At 35.7% G+C, this 14,839-nt stretch overlaps 2 protein-coding genes across 2 annotated transcripts; both read right to left on the reverse strand.

The window, feature by feature from the left end:
- Positions 1 to 2,974: 2,974 nt before the first annotated feature.
- On the reverse strand, positions 2,975 to 3,913 carry LOC127198307 (olfactory receptor 150-like). Its single transcript, XM_051156203.1, has one exon. It carries the CDS (start codon positions 3,911 to 3,913, stop codon positions 2,975 to 2,977), a length of 939 nt encoding a protein of 312 aa, XP_051012160.1.
- A 7,310-nt stretch (positions 3,914 to 11,223) lies between these two features.
- On the reverse strand, positions 11,224 to 12,162 carry LOC127198308 (olfactory receptor 1537-like). Its single transcript, XM_051156205.1, has one exon. It carries the CDS (start codon positions 12,160 to 12,162, stop codon positions 11,224 to 11,226), a length of 939 nt encoding a protein of 312 aa, XP_051012162.1.
- Between the last annotated feature and the right edge of the window lie 2,677 nt (positions 12,163 to 14,839).

Raw genomic sequence — 14,839 nt, forward strand, 5'->3', positions numbered from 1 at the left:
TTACAAATAGAACATTTGTTCTTCCACTTGGAAGAATATAACACGTACAAGGAGGTGAAATCTCTTTGGCAAATAACTTGGTGGTTTATATTGTAGACCGTGTTGGGAAAGCCTGGTTCTTAACCTTTAGTGGGTTTTGCTTAATTAGACAGTAGGTTAGTGAAATTCTGGTTCTTTACAGTCTCATTGGTTTTGTAGAAAAAAGATGCTGACAGAACATCCTGCTTTATTAAACCTTTATCGGTAAATATTTTAAAGACATATTTGGAAACATTCTTTTTTATTTTTTACATGTAAATTTATATTATTACACATATATAAAACAAACTAACTGCAGCAGGAATAACCATGAAACAATCAAGAATTATTTTTAAGGTTACATTCATAGTGTTTTTGGTATTTGTATTTGGGAGCCTTGAGGAAAACATCTTTCCTATCTCGGTGAGTGTAAAATTCTGAAGGTAAATCAATATCATATCTCATCATTATCAACTTAAAACATCTATCTAGACCTAAAAACATCTCAACCCTTAAACAAGTAAACTTAATTGTAAGACTAAACTATCTGGTCTTCAGTTCTTTCAGAGTCTTCAGAAGGAATAAAATTAATAACTTGAGTAAATAGGAAGTACAGGTCAGAAGCTTCCAAAGTGAAAAAAAAAATTGACAGAGAAAGTTTGCTGCTTGAGAAGTCACCCAAAATTCTTTAAAGCTATTAGCCTCTGTGTGTAGTTTATTGTCGTTCAACGTCTAGTCAGTGTCCTGGACTCTTTTGAGATCAAAGTTTCAGTTTCCGATTCAGGGGAAACTAGGGTGTTTAGGGTGAGGCCTGATATGAGGAACACTATCCAGGTTCACAGTCTCACTGGGTTCAGCACCAAGCTAGCAGTAGTGGAACAGCTGCCAAGGAAGCTCTGCTATATCTGCCTTGTCAGCCTTTATTGGCAGGGAAGCACCGGGCATTCAACCTAACCCCTGAAATAATTGAAGTCTCAGATGGTCATGGTGGAGGAATGGTGAGCAAGAGAGAACAAGCCCTCCCAGCAACCCAGCCACCTGTATTTATAACACGTGGGCAGTGGGGAGGAGTTTTGAAGGTGGATGTGTCAGTTTCACTAGGGCAAAATGTGCCAGGATAGTTAATCTAAATACATTGGTACAGTAACACAGGAGTCCTATTACAAGGAGAAAACAGCACGTAATTATGCTATGTGTTACGGGATGAGTTATAGGTACAATTAAAAGTCATTTGCTGTAGGCTAGGATCTCAGCATAGGGTGGGGTACATTTTGGAATTTCCTGTGCTTGCTGATCAAGTTCATATCAGGAAAGGGTCAGGCTTGTAATCTTCCTTTAGGTCTATGGAACACTCCTTACAAGACCTGGGGTTGCCAGATCAGGTGGAGTGAGAAACGGCTAAGAAAAGGGAATCTGCCTTCATAGACTAAGCACAGAACATCTATCAGGAGAAGTCAGACTTCAGCCTTATCCAGCAGAGTCCCACAATATATGTGTTTTTCAAGCTCGCTGAGGTTGGCTTGGTGACACACACCTTTAATCCCAGCACTCAAGAGGCAGAGGCAGGTGGATCTCTGCAAGTTCCAGTACAGGACAGTAGCCAAAGCTAAATAAAGAAACCTTGTCTTGAAACACACGCGCGCGCGCACACACACACACACACACACACACACACACACACACACACACACACACACAGCTTTCTTACAATGTGAATCTTCATAAATTTAATTGTTTTTCTTTTGCCATTTCCTGTCACAACTTTTTGTTTATCAGTAATCTGTCCTTCAGTGCTATGAAGTAAACATCCAATTTGATAAAGCATTAGCAAATACTACAGTAAATTTGATCTTCTTCCTTTAAATCATACAAGAGCTTACTTGGGCAATCATGAGCAAAAGCAGTCATTAGTTGAAGGTCGCCTCTCCTGATCTTTTTTATCCTTCAGAACTGATCATGACTTTTTAAGGGGAAGTAATCAGAAAACAAGTTTTCAATCTTATCTTTCTTCCGTGTGATAAATGATACCAATAGAATCGACAGTGAAAGAATAAACCTCTGACTCTTAAACTCACAAGACAGTGAAGAAATACATCACATGTACCATATGTACCTGGTGAAACTGACACATCCACCTTCGGAATTCCTCCCCACTGCCCACGTGTTATAAATACAGGTGGCTGGCTTGCTGGGAGGGCTTGTTCTCTCTTCCTCACCATTCCTCCACCATGACCATCTGAGACTCCTGTTATTCGAGGGCTTACACTGAATGCCCAGTGCTTGACTGCCAATGAAGACTGACAAGGCAAATATGGCATATGAAGAAATATGAATGTAGAATTGTAGGGAAGTGAGTAGGAGTCAAAAAGAAGCATTAATAATGTTGAACAGGAGGCCATAAACATGAAAAGTGCATTTGTTCCTGTTTATTATTACTATTCTAGTGTAAGATATTGTAATCACCCTGTGTATAGGACTATAACAGAATCTGATTTTTGCTCCCATTGACACTATTCATAGATCTATATACTGTTCAAATATCAGCTGTGCATTATTTATTCCAATAGCTTAACTTTCGCATGAAAGTATTTTTTGAATCATTTGCCAATTAATTATGAAAGTCATCCACAAACAAGAAACACCCCAAGGATTTTGAAGAAATTAGTTTATTCCAAACTAAGTGTAGGGAAGCTTATCTATTCAAGCAGGGTTTATATATACCTAACCACATAAAGAATAATGAAGTATTCTTAGGAGGTGATATATGCTGCTATCTGTGAATGAAGTCTGGTATTACCAGAGACTAATATTTCCCCATGTGGATAAATCTGAGAACCTTCTTCTACATTTGATAAATTTTTCCAATTAAAAATGTACTAAGAATATCTGATATCTAATGTTATCATTGCTATCCTAGACTGAAAAATTTTATACTTTATTAGAAATAAATCTATGCTTAGTTTTGAGGGAACACCTTTTGTAGTAACATTATTAAGGCAACTTTGACATCTTTATTTCTCAGGCTGTAGATCAGAGGATTCAACATAGGCACAACAATAGTATAAAACACAGAGGAAACTTTCCCCTTGTCCATGGAACTGATGGAAGATGGCTGTAGATACATGAATGCTGTAGAACCAAAAAAGACAGCCACAGCCAAGATGTGGGAACTGCAGGTGCTGAAGGCCTTGGCTCTGTCCCCAGTGGATTGAATGTGGAGGATGCTGACTATGATGAAGATATAGGAGCTAAGGATGGTCATAGCTGGCACAATAATGTTAAAAGCACTGAAGAACAATGCTAGGAATTCATTGATAAAAGTATTAGAGCAAGAGAGCTCCAGTAATGGGAAAAGGTCACAGAAGTAGTGGTTTATTATATCAGCCTTACAGAAAAACACTCTTAGCAAGAAGATAGTGTGAGCTGTGGCACTGAAAAAGGCAACAGCGTACACTGCAGCTACCATCAATAAACAGACTTGATAGGACATGGTTACATTGTAAAGTAAAGGGTTAGTGATAGCCACATAGCGGTCATATGCCATTGCAGCCAACATGTGACATTCTGCAACAACAAAAGTACAGAAGAAATAGAACTGAGCTATGCATTCTGAGTAAGTGATGACATTCCTCTCTGCCACAAAGTTCACCAGCATTTTGGGAGTGATGACAGTGGACTGGCAGCAGTCAATAAAGGACAGGCTGCTGAGTAAATAATACATGGGTGTGTGGAGTTGGGAACTAAACAGAATCAAGATGATCATGCCCAGGTTTCCAACAACTGTAACCACATAGAGAGCCAGGAAGATGAGGAACAGGGGCAGCTGCAGCTCAGGATTCTCTGTTAACCCAGCAAGGATGAACTCAGCCACTGCAGTGTGATTTATTTCTTCCATTGCCTATGGAAACTCTGTGAAGTAAAGTTTTATACCGAATTAAAGTTTTGGCTATTTATTGTCCTATCACTCAATGAATTATAAAACCAAATTCAAATATTTTCAGTGTCTCCAATCACCTGCCACCCTGTTTTATATTTGTGCAATTATACACTTAGCAGTCCTGAAAAATATAAACATGTAAATAAATAATTCTATGCATGTTCATATACTGTGACCTTGTCAAAAAATTATATTCACTGGCACCTGTGCTGTACCATGTGAAAACCATTCTAGCACCTTTTATTGAGAATTTCGAGAATTTTTAATTACCTCTTTATAGCATCTCTCTTTTGGTAGAAAATGTTTTACTTAGGGATGTGTAAACACATTATCCACAAGTGGCCCATAGCCATAATTACAGTTAACGGTGAAGGAATTGAAGATTTTACACTAAATAATGAACAAGAGAATTGCCTATTACTTTGCTTTAATTTTAAATATTTAGCTAGGAAAATCAGATAGTAAAATGAACTTAAAAGCTGGAAAATTAGAAATCAAGACTATAAAACATCTACTAGTACATAAATATAGCTGAACATATAGAGAAATATTCAATGTATTGAAGAGTATATCAAGGTAATTCAAGAACACAGAAATCACAGCCTAGTTGAAGTATTAAGAAAATCACAACAAACTCAAGTGAGATACATTGGAAATTTTTTCCCCTTGTTTCCTTTAATGCAGCAGTTGTGGCTGCCTATCATCCACAAAATATAGTTGTCTCCATTCTGGGCCAATTCCAAATTATGAGGAAAAGCTTCACAGTGACTACTGTTAAAGCATATTCATCTGAAGCATTGTTTATATGGTAATACCAGATTTCTCGATTCCTTACTACTATAACTTAGAAAATATCTCATTTCTGTTTTAATACTTCCCTTACACATATCTCTTCTATAAAATCTGAGAGCCAAATACTGTGACAGAATGCATCATACAAATTGGGGGTGTTAGAAACTTAGTGTTCCATGCACCATACTGAAGAAGCTCAATCATTACAAGTCATGTGGCACATTGATTAATACTGTTAGGAGAGTGGGTTTGTTACCACATGTGTGGGACCCTAACATGGGCCTGACTTTTCTCTTTTCTTCATAGGTTTATTCTTGATATTTTTATTTAATTATTTTATTCAGATTACATCTCAATTGTTATCCCCTCACTTGTCTACCTAGCCTCCCTTCTTTTTCTTTTTTTTTTCATTTTATTATTTTATTCATATTACATCTCGATTGTTAGCCCTTCCCCTGTTTTCTCCCATTCTTCCCTCCCTCCCACTTCCCCCCTTCTCTCCCTTATTTTTCTATGGAGTCATATCCATATGCTGTACCTAGAATGTATATTGTTGTGATGAGAGTAGACTAGCAATTGACATGGCCATGATTTAATCTACTAACATTTAGTTTGTATAACTTATTTCTCCTAAACAGCTTGCTATAGCACTTTCAAAGCATTGAAAGTAAACCTTGCATTATAATTGAGTTATATGGGTACAATACCTCCTATAAGAGAGTGTGTGTGTGTATATATATATATATAGTGTGTGTGTGTGTGTGTGAAAAATAATCTCACATTTGAATTCTATACCACTGTATCTAGAACTAAACTTATTTTGCATCTATATACAAAACTCTATGCTAGTGAATTAAAAATACCATGTGAGTGACAATTGAGGCACTAAGTTGAGGAATAGATTGACTAATCTACTTTTTGTTTTATCTTCCCTATATATTTCTATATTCCCCCTTCTTTCTTTTTAACCCTTTTCTCCAAACAGGATGTCAATGTCCAGTATGCTGCGAGGAATGCATCTTGTCAGGTCTGATTCAACCTGATTCAGTATCTGGTTGTTTTGTTCTGAAAGCATATGATTTCTCCTAAGCATTATACAATCCTAAAATTATAAGTGTATAAGGTGTGCATGATGCACAGAACAATTAAGTCTGGATTTCTGCTCTTTGTATGACCAGCACAAGAACTCTGTAAATGTTTAGTTTAATCAATTCTGATTAACACTTTAAGATAGGTTTGTTAATGAAATTAATAAAGAAAACCAGCTGCAAAAAAGTATTAAGAGAAGTAAATCAAAGTACATAACTATATTGATTCATTGATTATCATTAAGGAAATATTTATTTGTAAATAAACCAAGGGAAATAACAAATATACAAACTTGCACAAAGAACATGCTAAAGAAATTTTAAGAGATGTTATAAGTTATTATGACAGAAAAGTGGTGCTGGAAAGCAGAAATTTCTGCTGAACAAAGAGCATTTTTTTTCTGGAGTATGGAGAATGACTATAAGCAATGAAAAAGTCACCATTAATGAAGCTATTGCCATAATAAAAACATTTAAAAGTATTAAAGGCAGGTGAATATTTTTAGATTCACACCTTGATATTGCTTCAAAGTCCATTTATCTGTAATAATTTTATTTCTCATGGTGCAAATACCAGATTTCAGGACAAAAGAATGGTATAAAATGCAGATTACACTTTCCCTTGGTCTATGGAGATGAGTGATGATGGCTGGAGACTCATAAATGCTAACAATCCAAAGAAAAGTCAGAAAAAGCCAAAATAGATCTGTGGGTACTGAAAGCTTTGGATATACTCTCAGTTGAAGGACTATGGATGATGCTGAAAATGATGATGGTATAAGAGCTAGGAGAATGACTAGACATGGAACAGTGAGGTCAAATGCACTGGTCAGTGCTAACAATTCGATGTTAAAAGTGCTAGAACCATTAGACTCCAGTAATGGAAAAATGTCACGTAAGTAATGGTTTACTATATTAGTCTTACAAAAAGGGAAAAAACACCTCTTAGCAAGAAACAAAAACATATCATACTATTTTAACTAAAAATCTTTATTACATCGACTTTCAGTACACAATACATGGCAGGAAAAGCATAATTCTTATGAATAAAATAAAAGTTTGCTTTTTCAAGTTTCTAATGGTGTTGAAGAACTGATAGTTTAGTCTTACAAGTAAGCTTAGTTGTTTAGGGGTTAAGATGTTTTAGGTTTAGATAGATGTTTTAAGTGCATAGCGATGAGATATGATAGATATTGGTTTTATTTATTTTTTTTTTTTTTTTTTTTTTTTTATTAATTTATTCTTGTTACATCTCAATGTTTATCCCATCCCTTGTATCCTCCCATTCCTCCCCCCCCCCCCATTTTCCCATTATTCCCCTCCCCTATGACTGTTCCTGAGGGGGATTACGTCCCCCTATATATTCTCATAGGGTATCAAGTCTCTTCTTGGCTACTTGCTGTCCTTCCTCTGAGTGCCACCAGGTCTCCCCCTCCAGGGGACATGGTCAAATGTGAGGCACCAGAGTATGTGAGAAAGTCGTATCACACTCTCCACTCAACTGTGGAGAATATTCTGACCATTGGCTAGATCTGGGAAGGGGTTTAAAGTTTACCTCCTGTATTGTCCTTGGCTGGTGCCTTAGTTTGAGCGGGACCCCTGGGCCCAAATCTGCCTATCATATTGTTCTACTTGTAGATTTCTAGGACCCTCTGGATCCTTTTATTTTGCTGTTCTCCCATGCGTCTCTCATTTAGAGTCCCAATAGGATGCCTTCCCCTCTGTCCCAGTTTCCTGGTAAGTGAAGGCTTTCGTGGGACATGCCCCTTGGGCTAGTATGCAGATATAAGTGAGTATATACCATTTGATTCTTTCTGCTTCTGGGTTAACTCACTCATTATGATCATTTCTAGCTCAATCCATTTATCCACAAATTTCGGGAATTCCTTGTTTTTAATAGCTGAGTAGTATTCCATAGTGTATATGTACCACAGTTTCTTTATCCACTCTTCTACTGAGGGACACTTAGGCTGTTTCCATGTTCTGGCTATTATGAATAAGGCTGCTATGAACATGGTTGAGCAAATTTTCTTGTTGTGTGCTGGAGCATCTTCTGGGTATATTCCAAGGAGTGGAATAGCTGGGTCTTGAGGAAGCCCTATTCCCATTTTTCTGAGATAGCACCAGATAGATTTCCAAAGTGGCTGTACTAGTTTGCATTCCTAGATATTGGTTTTAATTCAGAATTTTAGACTCACCAAGGTAGTAAAGATAGTTTGCCAAATACAAATACCAAAATCAATATGAATGTAACAGTATATAATTTCTGGTTGCTTCATGGTTCTTCTTCTTGAATGTACTTTGTTTTAGTTATATGTAATAATATAAATATATATATATATGTAAAAATGAAATATAATCAATAATTAAAAATTCCTTAAAGGTAAACAGGTAACTATTTAAAATGCTCCTTGAATCAGCATGATTCCTTTATTGAAGTTGAATTTTTATGAAAGGAAAATAGTGAAGACCTTTAGCAATAATATTATACATATAGAATTTTTGTACCACTCAATATTTATTTGTCTAACAGAATAAAAGAATAGGTTAGCTAGTATAGCCTAAATAATTTATTGCGTGGGATAGTTGAATGCTGTAGGTGAGTATTAAGGACTGTATCTGACAGTGACAGGAACTCAGAGACTATCTCAATACTTTTCTTAAAGTACAAAGTCTTACATTCTTGTCTCCTAATTCTATCCTAAATTTCGAATTCTATCAATAACTTCAATTATTCCATATAAAATTGCTAGGCAAACAGAACATATGGGTAGATACAGTGTGTGGAAAATTACAGGTAGAGCACAGCTTTTATTATGCTGGCCCATAATTGTGGGGGTAGAGCTGTCAATAAAGAATGTTTAGGGAATTATGAAAAAGCATTGACATATATGTGGGTAGGAAACCATTATGGAAAAAAGATCATAGATTTAAAAAAGAACAAGAAGTGGTATATGGAGGCTTTGGAGGGAGGAAAGGGACAGTGAAATAGTGCAGTCACAGTAAATCTCAGAAATATTTTTAATTAAGAGAAAAAATATGAATGGGTCTTAGAGGCTTTTGAAGACCTTATTTAACTATTTTACCTTATATATCTATTGAATCACATCTATCTGTTAGACTTAGGATATATATTCTTGTGCTAAATCAGACTAGTATTTGACATGACCATGATTTGCATCAATATACAAAATTCTGTACAAATGACTTAGAGATAACTTTCTTTGTAAGTAACATTAGGTCTTTGAGTTAAGAAGTAAGTTCAGTCATCTACCATTTGTTCCATCCTCCCTCTGTATTTCTATATGCTCTTTTCTTTCTTTTCATCTCCTATCCCTTACCTATGGATGACAGATAGAGAAGAGAGACATCCCTAAGTTCAGGCTAGTTTTCTCTCCGTGTAAGACCAATAATAACTTATAATTACCTCCTGATGAAAATAAGCATTTTTAAACCGAGAGAGCAAACAGAAACCTACCCGACCCCACTTAAAGGGAATGGGACGTCTATCCCTTAAGGTTTCTTCAGGCTAAATTGGGGTATATAATACATTAGAAGGGGCCCAAAAATTGGGGAAAATGGTTAAGCAAGCCAAGGATTGCATTTGAGGTCCAGTTTCTAAATGTGAAGAGATTCCATGGTTAATAGGAGTCCTGTGTGGGATTGATTGAAATGCTGGACCAAACGGGATCAGAAGCTTCCTACAACGCAGTCTAGGAAGTTGTTCAATTCTGATGGGTAACTGCAAGAGAAGTGTCTGAGGCTGGAGCAAGGAGAATGCAGGATGTCAATGTCCAGCATGCTGAGGGGAACAAATCCTGTCAAGTCTGATCCAGTGTCAGTGTCCAGTTCTTTTGTTCTGAAAACAGAATTTCTCACAAGTATTATACAGTTCTAACATTATAATTGTATGAGGTGTGTGGGATGCACAGAGCAATTAAGACTGATTCTCTGCTCATTGTGTGAGAAGAAATGAGACATCTGCAAATCTTCCATCATGCCATACTAAGAATGGCCTCTAGTAAATAAGTCACAGAGAATCTTTGGCCAACATGAAGCCTTTCTATTCCCAAGTATTATATAACACGACTTTTATAGAAAAGTACATTAACTAGAACCACAGTCATAATTTAAAATCTTCCTTTCCCTAGATCCAAACATTTAGTTCTGAGCAGAAATAAGAAAAATAAAAATTGATGTGGGGTTGGCCATATACTCTAGAACAGGAAATAGCAGGTACTATGAACAGAGAAAAATGGGGATCCTTTCATTTGAGAGGGAGAAAAAAAAAGCAGTGTGGAAGGAGAAATAGAGAAGAGGGATAAATACCATAGGGAAACATATTATTTTATGTTTAGCTAAAATCTCTCTCTCTCTTTCTCTCTCTCTCTCTTCTCTCTCTCTCTCTTTCTCTCTCTCTCTTTCTCTGTCTCTTCTCGTCTCTTCTCTCTCTTTCTCTCTCTCTTCTCCCTCTCTTTCTCTGTCTCTCTCTCTCTCTCTCTCTCTCTCTCTCTCTCTCTCTCTCTCTCTCACACACACACACACACACACACACTTCTGAACAAGTGATGATGACATGAAGAGCCATAGTTAATCAATCTACAATACTACCCCACCACCTCAGGCACAGGGAAATTTTTGAAGCAGAGGAAAGAATGTTTTAGGTGCCAGAGGACAGGGAAGTAGCACTGAGACTATGTCCTCTATGGAACGTGGTATCATGAAATTTCAACAATATGGTTCCTGAAACAAGAGCCAAAATGATACCAGTTGACATACACAAATGGAAGGGGCACATTTCAGTGAAAACTACTCCTAAATGAAGAGCTTTATGCAATTAAATACAGTCAAGAAAGGAGTCAGTCTTCCTCAGGATAAGCCTCCCAGTACATATTTTTTTTCTTTCTTAAAAAGACAATTAATTTCATAGAAAACAGAGGGAGCATGGAAGGAATTGGAGATGGGATGATTGGGGTAATTATATGATTTACGTATGACATTTTAAAAAATGAATTAAAAAGAAAAGTATCATTTTGTTGCAATTAATTTTATTTTTAAAGGAATACTTTAAACACAAACACACAAACATGTGTGTGTGTGTGTGTGTGTGTTTCTGTGTGTGTGTGTGTGTGTTTCTGTGTGTGTGTGTGATGGAGTGACCATTATGGACCTATAGAACCATTTCACCATTATTATTTGTTTACATTGTTGACTCTGTGAAACAATATGGGATAATATGTGCAGAGAAAAATGAATTTTAAATTTATATTGAAAATTATAATAGTAAAAATTATGAAGGTAACAAGTAGATTAAAATTACTCGTATTTCAAACTATGTCTCTCTGGATAGTGTTCCAATCAATAATCCTCATCTTGTTTCTAACTACATCAATGTTTTCTGTCAATTACTTTTTTAAAAGCAACAATGACATCTTTATTCCTCAGGCTGTAGATCAGTGGGTTCAGCATGGGCACAACAATAGTATAAAACACGGAGGACACTTTCCCTTGGTCCATGGAACTGACTGATGACGGTTGCAGGTACATGAAAGCTAAAGATCCAAAGAAGATAGCAACAGCCAAGATGTGGGAACTGCAAGTGCTGAAGGCTTTGGACCTGCCCTCTGTGGAGCGAATGCGGAGGATGCTGGCAATAATGAAGATATAGGAAGTAAAAATTGTCAGGACTGGGACAAAGATGTTCAGTGTACCAAAAACCAGAATCAACATTTCATTAATGTAATTATTAGAGCATGCAAGCTTCAAGAGGGGAAGAAGACCACAGAAATAGTGATTGATCACATCTAATTTGCAGAACCAAATCCTAATCATGAAGCCTGTGTGAGCTGATGCACAGAGCACCCCAATAATATGCACACCTGAAATTAGAGAAGTGTACGTCTGATAGGACATGATTACATTGTAAAGAAAAGGGTTACAGATAGCAACATAGAGGTCATAAGCCATTGCTGCTAATGTGTAACATTCTGCAATGCCAAATGTGAGGAAGAAGAAGAGCTGAGTCATGCACCCAGGGTAGGAAATGAGGTTCTTCTCTGTCACAAAGTTCACCATCATTTTAGGGGTAACAACGGTAGACTGACAGAAGTCAGTGAAGGACAGATTGCTGAGGAAATAGTACATGGGTGTGTGCAGGTATGAGCTGAATCCAATCAGTGTGATCATGCCCACATTCCCTGCCACAGTGACCAAGCAGATTCCTAGGAAGAGAAGAAAGAGGGGCAGCTGGAGTTCTGGCTTCTCTGAGAGTCCAGCCAAGAAGAACTCAGTCACTGTGCAGTGGTTTCCTGATGCAATGTCCTCCATTAAGATCCTGAAGGAGTGAGAGAATCATAAGGCTGTTAGAGTGAGTTTATTGTTCTTTTCCTTGCACATAAAGTCCCCATATAAATTATTTCTGACTTAGAATACCTTTGCTCTCTATATAATTACATTAACTGGGTTATCTTAGATAAATAAAATTTATCCATTATTATTATTTTTAAACATATTCATAAAATTTTAACAATTAGTTTCATATAAAATACTATCAATGAGTTCAATGTTTTAAAATTTTGTAGTTCAAAGCAATGTCTCTAATTTGACACTTATAGTATCATTTTCCTGCATTATAAGACTATCCTCAACTTTAAATTTAAATTTAACTTTTCCAGTTAAAATATAGAGTTTAGAATATACTCACCATAGAAGACTACCCTTATTTCAAAGCACAGCCATTGCAGCAGACTCAGGCTGCAAACTCCATATTTCAGCTTGAAAAGTTAAAGGTAAAGTTGGGGTCATCTTATATGTTGGAAAATATGGTAATTATCAGTTAGAAAAAGTGGTAATCTTGAGTAAGCAAGTTTTCCATACAAACAGTGAATGATTATCCAAAATCTGATCTTTCCAGAGGCTCTCCAAAGTCCTTATTTCACATCTAAATTTCTAATAAAGTTATATACAGTCCTGAAATTTCCATATTTGAAAGTTATATGACATTTGGAGCATCCATTGCATTAGGTACTAGATATATGGTGCTACTAGGAAGTGGTTTGTAGTCTCAAAACCAGGTCTTAAAATGAACAGGATCATTAGTGGTTAAATAGATTGTGAGGCCATGAGGACAAAGAGCCTATACTTACTCCCATGACTTACTGATGACAACCTTGACTAGTACAACATATCTTTTTACTTACTATGGAAAAATGAGTATTGCTGGCATCCTATTTTTCAGAAAATCTACAATATGATCTTGAGTAGTTAGTTTATATTGGCATCTGTTAGAGGGGAAATCGGCCATTTCTACACATTAAAATTAGTGAAATAGATTCAGCTCAGTTCTTATTTTTCCCATTTATATGTTATGAACTAAGAAGGATTGCAATGCAGAAACACATAAAATGAGGGGAAAGTATATTTATCCTCTATACTATTGAATTGTGAATGAACTAATCATTGTGTACACAAAGCAAATTCCTAATTGGGTTACATTTTAGTTATTAAATGGTAAAAAGTTTGAAGTGCTTTTACGATTTTAACATTTATGTCTTGTACAGAAAACAACTTAAATCTCAAGAAAGCTCAAAGATTTAAGTAGACAGAGTAAGATAAAAGGTCTTGAAGACAATGTTGAAACTCTAGACAGGCTTGGAAGAGTCCAACTTTAAGATTTCTTAGAAAGCCACATATAAATAAAGAAACAATAAAAATATAATGATTCTAATCATAAAGTGGTAGAGGACATAAAAATGTAAGAACCAAAACATAACATCTGTAAAAAAAAAAAAAAAAAAAAAATTCTTCTTAGAATGACCCAGCCAATGCAATCATGATTTCACAGCAGCAGTGGGGACTGTACACAATTAACCACAGATTGGTGTGTAAGGAAGACCTGAGACCTGGCTTCCCCACTGTGAGCTATGGACTACTAATAGATTCTCAGATGGGGTAGACATAGTCTTTAGTTGTGTGCTTACTAATAAGCTCCCCATACTCAAACCTTATAAAATAATATACCTACAAAATCAGCATGTGAAGAGTTAAATTAAACACCAATAAAATCAAAATGATTTCATTAGGTGTACATTGGAATGGGATTTTAGAAAGTTGCGGCAATGCCAATCGTAGATAAGGAGTAGCTAGGCACATCACACAGCATTTGATAATGGTGTAAAATATGAACACCTTGAAACATTGCAAAAAGCATCTTGGCAGCATACTAAAAGTTTGAACACACATCTTCTATGAACATCAATTATGTGTTTTTAAGTTTTATCCAGGATATTGGAGAACATTTGTCTGCATAAAGAGTTGTGAAAATTATTCTGGCAGATTTATTTGTTTGTTTATTAAATATTAAGTAGGAAACAGTACAAATATTTGATTGGACTTTTTGATAGACTAGAATTCTTATTAACATTTATAAAGGAATAAATCACACTTGCAGGCAGTACCACAATTTCAACAGTATGGTACTTTTAGAATGGCCATAAAATAGATATTTCAGACATTAATAATATTCAAAAATATAACAATCTACATATTGTTTTACTATATCTATGAAAATTATAAAAGTTGGATAAATTTTTGTTGTATTTTAATTACCATAATAATTTTCTTATTTTTTTTCTAAGTGGAAATATCAACACATTTGACAACCATAGAAATTATTAAATTCTTTGCATTTTGTAATGATTTTCCGTGTTTGTGTTTGTGTGTGTGTGTGTGTGTGAGAGAGAGAGCTTTTAAAATTATCTTGTTTAGATATTCCAAATGCTCACTGATCTAATACTTTTTAAGCAAAGCACAGTAATAACTCCTGAAAAATTCTCATTATATTTTTCTTTAGTTTTTCAAACTTGAGTCATGCCTTTTCTCACTATGCTGTGACATATTTTCTCATTGTTGCTGAAGAGTTTTAAGCCTCGCTTGTCTTATGTAAGTGCATTGTCTCAGGCTTTATGTTTGCTAGTCTTTGTATGTCAAACAATGAATTCTATAT

The sequence above is a fragment of the Acomys russatus genome, chromosome 14, assembly GCF_903995435.1.
Source record: "Acomys russatus chromosome 14, mAcoRus1.1, whole genome shotgun sequence".
Lineage (NCBI taxonomy): Eukaryota > Metazoa > Chordata > Mammalia > Rodentia > Muridae > Acomys > Acomys russatus.

Coding starts and splice junctions, on each gene's coding strand:
- LOC127198307 (XM_051156203.1), bottom strand. CDS start 3,913: ATGGAAGAAATAAATCACACTGCAGTGGCTGAGTTCATCCTTGCTGGG.
- LOC127198308 (XM_051156205.1), bottom strand. CDS start 12,162: ATGGAGGACATTGCATCAGGAAACCACTGCACAGTGACTGAGTTCTTC.